We start from the raw sequence: 7,672 nt of genomic DNA, 5'->3' as shown, positions 1-7,672 counted from the left end.
AAAAAAAACTTAAAATAATAGAACTTCTCATCAAAGTAGAAAATGATCCTTTAAGCCAATTAAATACCCCCATATACAACTATATTACAAAAAAACCCTGAAAACACCAAAACAACTCAATTGCGAAATTCATTCAAATATTCGGAGCATTACAGAGTCAGATAAAAAGGTAATGTCAAATCAACATTTCAGCAAATTATCTGACACACATGGTCATTAATCATCTTCATATTGAGAATGGCCAGTGCAAAAAAATAGGTCAGTGTTTTACAAAGCAATGTAGCATCACAAAAAAATAGGGAAAAAAAATAAATAAATCAACCAGCCAAATTAATTTTATCGACAAGCGCATTTGGTAGCAATCATCTCCTCATACTCTTTATAAGCATAGGATTTGTCATTCTCAAAGGTTAAAACACTTAAAGGGTTATATTCTGATGGTACGCATGTAGGTCTGGGCACAGAAGAGTCCAACTTTTCATAAATGAGGTTCTGAACCATGGTGTGCATCGGTGACCCATACATATAGCCCACATTCGTTGGACAAGATCCCTTGCAGTACCTCGGATTGTATTTTTTAGGCTCAATGATCCAATGGTCCAGTTTGAGCTCTTTGAAGCTCACTCTGAAATCATACAGATCACAATCATCGGTCGCAAACTCATACATGGGGACAGGTTTGGGCAAGCTGGTTTCTGAACTCTTTAAGGTGCCTCGTCGCCTTCGAGAAGTCGACTCCCATAATGTGGACTTTCCATCCCAATGGTTTGACGTCAGATCCACCATCCTGCCCTGCGTTGCTCTTCTCTGGTACGCCACCTCACTGGTGTCGTTAAGGTAGAGAAGGAGAGATGGAGATCTGTGAGTTAACTCAACAGGACTCTTGTGAATCTGGCCTCCAGGTCTGGGGATCATATCTTCGACGCAGGTCAGGTTGATCAGCAGGTGGATGTCCTTCTTATGGGCCTGAATGAGAGGATGGAGGAAGGAGGTCACGTCCACCTCCACCCAGCGGTGACGGACGTGGAAGCTGAGCAGGGGGACCGAGTGCTGGATGCCCAGATGGTTGGAGCACATCTGATCCTTGGAGGATTTCTGTTCCTTCATGTCAAGATAACAGAGCAACGAGAATGGAGAGAGGTGGTTGTGGTCGAAGGAGTACAGCAGGACGGATTTTAGTAAGTGCTCTTGAGACCTCACTCGATTCAGACTGTAGGAAATGTCTTGCATGAAGAATTCTGACAAAATAAAACAAGCCATGTTACTTTCTGCAACACATCTATTTGTTTAACTGAAGCTTCAAAATTAAAGTAACAACTGCTTTGCCGTCAATCAGGGCATCTTCCGTCCATTCCATATTAATTTTCAAACAAAAAAAAGCAAAGCTAAGAAAACTGACGCTTTTTTTTTTTTTTGGTTTTTCTTTTGCTCACAAAAAAAAAAAAAAAAAAAAAAGATTTTGGCTCAATTTTTGTTTTCGGGTTTAGGGTAGGAAAATGGATAAACGACTTTCAAAATTCTTTATACACAGGTTGGTGGTGCTGAAATGGCCTTTTTCCTCTCATTGGCCAACCAAATCTGAGTTTGTGACGTCGCCCTCAAAGTATATATATAGTATATAGTATGTATATATATATATATATATATATATATATATATATATATATATATATATATATATATATATATATATATATATATATATATATATATATATATATATATATATATTTAAAATTGGAGGAAATAAAATAAGAACAAACGGTACCCTTTGTTATAGCCCCAGGGCCCAATGTGTTCTTATTATGATCCTGCAAACAACTATTAAAAAGTAAACAACAAAAAAGCTAAGTAAACAATATCAATTATTATTATAAGCCTATTATTATTATTTAGGCCTACAGTAGCTCTGAAACAATCATGCAGGTGCTGCTCGGAAATGGCTATCTTTGCTCAGCAACAGGTGCGGCAAAGTTTGGCAGCGAACTATAAGCATATTATTATTATTATTATTCATTTTATTTTTGGCTTAGTCCCTTTATATTATTATTATTATTATTATTATTATAATATAGGCCTTTGCTAATAGGTCTAATAGTACTGCTAATTACGTTTTTATTTCATTTATTGCAATGTAAGCCTGCTAACTGAACAAATGATACAATATGTAAACTTAGGTTATTTATATAAATAAAATGAAATTAATTAAATAATTAAATAATAATTAAAAGCCTGGGTGCGGATTCGCAGGGGGCAACGTCACGAGCTCAGATTTGGTTGGCCAATCAGAGGAAAGAGAGCGTTTTAGCACCGCCTACATGTGCATAATGAATTTAAAGTGGGTAATCTTTTTTTCTACCCTAAAATAAAAAACTGAAAATCGAGCCAAAAAAAAACAGATTACGTCCGCTTTCTTAGTTTGATTGCCATCAAATTCCTTTTTGTACTCCAAATTCTTGAAATTCTTCACATTGTAATCATCTAAAGAACATCTTTTCTCCAATATAAAGCATATTTAGTAATATGGATGAAACATTTTTTTTTTCTAGGATAGTCTCTATGTGCGTCCTAAATCACATACACCGAAAATTCTAAAAAAATTAATAAGTGCACTTTTTTAAATACTCGGATGAAGAGTGTGGAACGTTGAACACTTTATGCACATAACGGTCACAGCTTTGGATGGTTGGATAGGGATAATTTGATTATTATTAAGATTTAATATATGTTTAAGTCCCTGGATTATATGATGACTGTAGTGTCATCCATCTTAGAGTAAGGCTGGAACAATGTGTCTGTCATTGCTTTTTCTGTATACAAAGTTCTTTGTTTTCTCAGGCTTTTCAGGCCAGGTCAAGAGGTCATTGGGACCTCTCATGTGGAGTGACCATGAGAGTTGCAAAACTAATACTACTGCACATTAGAAACTTGCAGTAGTTCTTTCTGTTGTAATTTCTATTTCATTGTGTTAAGAGAGATCCTGTTCTTATAGTGTGTGTAATGTGCTTAAACGAGACATCCTTGAAGTAGATAAGCATTCTTTGTGTGTTGTTTATTGGAGGAGACAAAGACTGGAGCAGAATCTCACCTCTCTCTTCATCCTGACCACATTTTACGCACACTTGTGGAGATTTTCTAAGTTTATGTTTCGACCAACCAAAATATTTCTACCTAAGATGTGTTAGACCGTGACCTGTTGTTGATTTGAGTGTATGATAAAACTGCAAACTATTTTCTTCTTCAGCTAATTTTTCTTTAATTGTATGTCTGACTCCTTGTCTTTGTTCTTCTTACCGCTCCTTTGAATTTAACTGTTAATCCCCTAACAATTGTATCATATTTCTGTCATTTTTAAATCGTCCTTCATTTGTGATTCTTCAAGAGATTGCAGGTCTTTCCTTCTCCCAGGTCGTTTTGCCTGATTTTCAATCTTCAAATCACCATTTCATATTAAAACACTGCAATCCTTATGCTGATTAGCAAAATAGAAAAATATTGCAATTATGCTCATATAAGGTTTGGTTCATATAAGAGGGGCAAGATGGACTCTTTTGCATTCTACTAACTTCTGGAAACAATGGCTGCCAAAGCATTATATTTTTGTTGGTCAGACAAATGAGCCATTGTCTCCCTTTTGTTTAGCCATGTTTGATAGCAGTTTACACAAATGTCTAGAACAAAGATGCCTAAAGTAGGGCCCGTGGGCCAAAACTGGTTGATAGAAACCTTTGGTTTGGCCCGCCATCCCATCTGAAAAGAAAGGGAGAATGATGGGGAGTTGGTTGGTGTTTTTGACAAAGATCGTCATTTCGATCGTCATTAATGTATACCCTTTTGTTTTTTTGTTTAAATGAGGAGCTACAAAAAAGCCAACTAAAATTAAATGTTTCATCTGAATCAGACTTTTAAAATGTAAATACTATCACTTGACATGTGCAAGACATTGAATACTAGCATATTCAATATTGAGCTCCATTGTGTTATAAATGAGATTGTTTATGTTTTTATAAAAATATGATTATAAAACATACATGGACAGCATATTTTAGCCCTTAAGTGGCTATTTAAAACACTGAATGTTTTATACTTTGTTACAGTGTCATCCTGCAACTGTTTTGCTGCATATGAAATGTCCCAAACTCTATTTTTAACTGTTCAAAATGGAAAAAAAAATGTTTTTACTCTCTGATAGTCAAAGCAAGTAAAAAAAAGTCTGTGTTAAATATGCATTAAAAGAATTGTAAATTCGGACCATGAGTCCACATATATGAACATCATTTTTTTCTAAAAAGTACATCGTATCAAATGATGACACTTAGGTTTTTATTCTAATTAGGTTCCAATAAGCCCAAATAGCAAAGAGAAATAAAAATGCATGTAAAAAAACACCTTGGGCCTTATATAGCAACCTTTTCTAGTTATTTAAATAATAAGCAAACAAATGAGCAAATTTAATGTAATACGGTTTGGTATATTTAACTTTGGCCCACAGCCCTCAATCAAGTTTGGTTTTTGGCCCTTTATAAGAAAAAGTTTGGGCATCCCTGGCTGAAATAACCTGCTTGTCCTTATGTCAGGAGATTGAGAAGAGCTCCAAATGAAGCATTGCTTGAATACAAACTATTCAAGATAAAATAATCAACTCACGAATCACCAAAACACCCTAGATTAAATTGATTGTTACAAATCAGTCTGATATTGAGCAATCTGAACCTGGCATTTATTCAAAGAACCTTCATATTAAAGGTTTTTGGAATACTAGTGTAGTACTTTACGCATCTAGTGTTTATAATACATTATGTTGTACAGTACATTATGCAACAGTGGTATTCCAAATAGAAACATGCATTGTTTTTTTTTTACCCCATCTGCTGGAAAAAAAAAAACGTAAAACAATGTCCGTGAAATTACAGACATTTACTATAAAATAACAGACGGTAAATTAAAGAAATTTACCGGAAATTAAATTTAAGGACATTTCTGTAATTTAGCATCCATTATTTTACGGTAAATGTCTGTAATTTAACGGCCGATAATTTATGTTTTTTTCCGGTACCCCAGCTGCCGGAAAAAAAAAGTGAAAGGATTTTTTGTACAGTTGTCAAAAGTACACGTTATATTCATGTTTGAAATGTTACAGATACAAAATTAAGGCTGTGAGGTATTTAGGTATTTATTACATTATTTATTTTGTTTATTTCATAAAAAAAAACAAGATATTTGTAATAAAGTATGCTGTAATAAATTTCTGAATGATTATAAAATGTATAAACTCCAATCTTAAACACTGATGCTTATGAAATGTTTATATAATAAATATAATAATAAACTTAAATAAATATATAATAAATATAATTCCAGCAGTCTTCAGAAAATACTGAAAATCTCACTGGTTTGGATTTTTTTTTGGAAGTTTGTTTGTTTTTTGGATGAGCCGTCACTAAGCAGATCCACCAACAAGAATGAAGTCAAGAATAAAATCTCATTCATTCATTTTCCTTTGGCTTAGTCCCTTTATTCATCAGGGGTTGCCACAGTGAAATGAACCACCAACTTATCCAACATATGTTTTACACAGCAGATGCCCTTCCAGCTGCAGCGCTGTACTGGGAGACATTCAACCCCCATTCACACACATACACTACGGGCAATTTAGTTTATTCAATTCACCTATAATGCAAGTATTTTGACTGGTGGAAACCCACAAGAACACAGGGCAAACATGCAAACTCCACACAGAAATGCCAACTGGCACAGTCGGGACTTGAACCAGCGATCTTCTTGCTGTGAGGCAACAGTGCTAACCACTGAGCCACAGTGTCGCATCAATACAAATCTTCTACTGTATAAAATTTAAATATCCCTAGTTAATATTTTACATTTTTAACTTGCCTTAATTGTATAAATCAACAACTTGTCCAATTATTAGTGAAGTTTTTTTTTTCCCCTCTCCGTTGTCGCCTCTGGCTTGCATGGTTCAGGGTCTATAGAGCTGCGCATCGTTGGATTTGCTCTTCAATATTTGGACTCTCAGTAGTGATTATTAAACCACACTGAACTGAGCTAAACTGAACTGAACTTAAACACTACAAACTGAATAACACTGTTCCTATTTACTATTTACTATGACCTTTTATGTGAAGCTGCTTTGAAACAATCTACATTGTAGAAGCGCTATACAAATAAAGGTGAATTGAATTGAATTATTTATTGATTGATTGATTGATTTTGAACATTTTGCCTTAAAATAAGCTTATTCAATTTTTAAAAAGTGCTTGTTATTAACATATTAATCTCTAAACATGATATATTTAGGAGAGCTTATGAGATATTAATTAATTATTGTATTAATTGCATTTTGGTAAATACTTTAAGAGATAGAAATATAGCAGGCCATCTAGGTGAATTTACATAACTTTTATAGGCCTACTACTGTACTTCAGAAAGATTTAGCATCAGCATAGCCCAATGTCAGCTTCTGATCCCTATGTGTCTATTCATCCTCCTCGTGTATTTAACCAAACTCTGTGTTTTTAGATTGTAGTGTATAGGCATACCTCTGTTTTGCTTGAGACACTCTTCTCTAGGAGTGATCAGACGAGCGGTGTTGTACAGGTGAGAGGCCTCGGGGCTCCTGTAGGGTTTGGATGATTGTTTGTACAGTCTCCTCATGTAGCGCACATATCTGGAGTCAGGTTTGGTTCGGTGTGTGAACTCTCCCCATGGGTTCTGCTCTGACAAAGCCTTTAACAAAGGGTTCAGGATATTACCATGTTGAAGTGGCACGTCGGGTTCAACAGACTCGTTTTCAAAGTTGTAGCTTGATGTAAATGACAGTCCGAGAACTGCAAGAACCATTAATGATCTGGGTAGGTAACAAAACGCACTACATTTAAAAAACAGCGTCGCCATAATAAATAATGTGGGTTTATTTAAGAACGGTCCCGGAGAAAACATCGGTGTCTTCGGCCAAACTACACTTCCGTCGCCCTTTCCTGACAGGTGTGCGCAATCAATCAGACCGATTTTTTGGTTCAAAAGCCGGTGAAGGTTTCCACCAAGTGTGCATCAGTGGGTTTAGACGCGACTTTTGGTGTAATTTCGGGTTTGGTGTTATATAGGTCTTTATGTTTAATGTTTTTATCTTTATGTTTAACTCTCTATATACAATTCTTTATGGTTTAAGCAACAAATTAAGGGCGAATTTAATGTTGACAGACATGATAACGCTTCAGTAAGTGAAACGAGAGCTGGCTGATTGATGTTTGCAGTTAAAGCTAAATTAAATCTGATATTGATATAAAGTGCACATCTCTTTAGAAGAACTTATTAAATTATACAGATTTATTTTATGATCACTTATGAATGTTTTGAAGCATCAGAGTTTCAATAGAGGGACACAAAAAGAAAATTCTGCCATAATTTACTCATCCTTTTTTCTACTAAGGAAGTTCATGGTATTCCTGCTGAAGAAACCAGCTTAAATTAGATGGGTTTTGTTTGGGTCACTTCCAGGCTGGTCTTCGATGTTCAGCTAGAAAAACCAGCTAAAAACCAGCCCTAGTAGACAGTTAGTCTTAGCTTGTTTAAGCTGAACATAGCAGGTTTTGGATGGCCTCCCAACCTGGTAGTGGCCAAAACCCCTTTAAAACCAGCCTGATAGCCAACCAGC

The 7,672-nt window shown here is 35.2% G+C and overlaps 1 protein-coding gene across 1 annotated transcript; it reads right to left on the bottom strand.

Moving 5' to 3' along the window:
- Nucleotides 1–336: 336 nt before the first annotated feature.
- On the bottom strand, nt 337–6,912 carry gdf9 (growth differentiation factor 9). The gene is made up of 2 exons (XM_056472697.1): nt 6,558–6,912; nt 337–1,238 (listed from the first exon to the last, which is right to left on the bottom strand). The coding sequence occupies exons 1-2, from the start codon at nt 6,910–6,912 to the stop codon at nt 337–339; spliced, it is 1,257 nt and encodes a 418-aa protein (XP_056328672.1).
- Between the last annotated feature and the right edge of the window lie 760 nt (nt 6,913–7,672).

Source organism: Danio aesculapii, chromosome 14 (assembly GCF_903798145.1).
Source record: "Danio aesculapii chromosome 14, fDanAes4.1, whole genome shotgun sequence".
Taxonomy (NCBI): domain Eukaryota; kingdom Metazoa; phylum Chordata; class Actinopteri; order Cypriniformes; family Danionidae; genus Danio; species Danio aesculapii.
The sequence above is the reverse complement of the archived record's forward strand: the minus strand, read 5'-3'. Positions and strand labels throughout refer to the sequence as shown.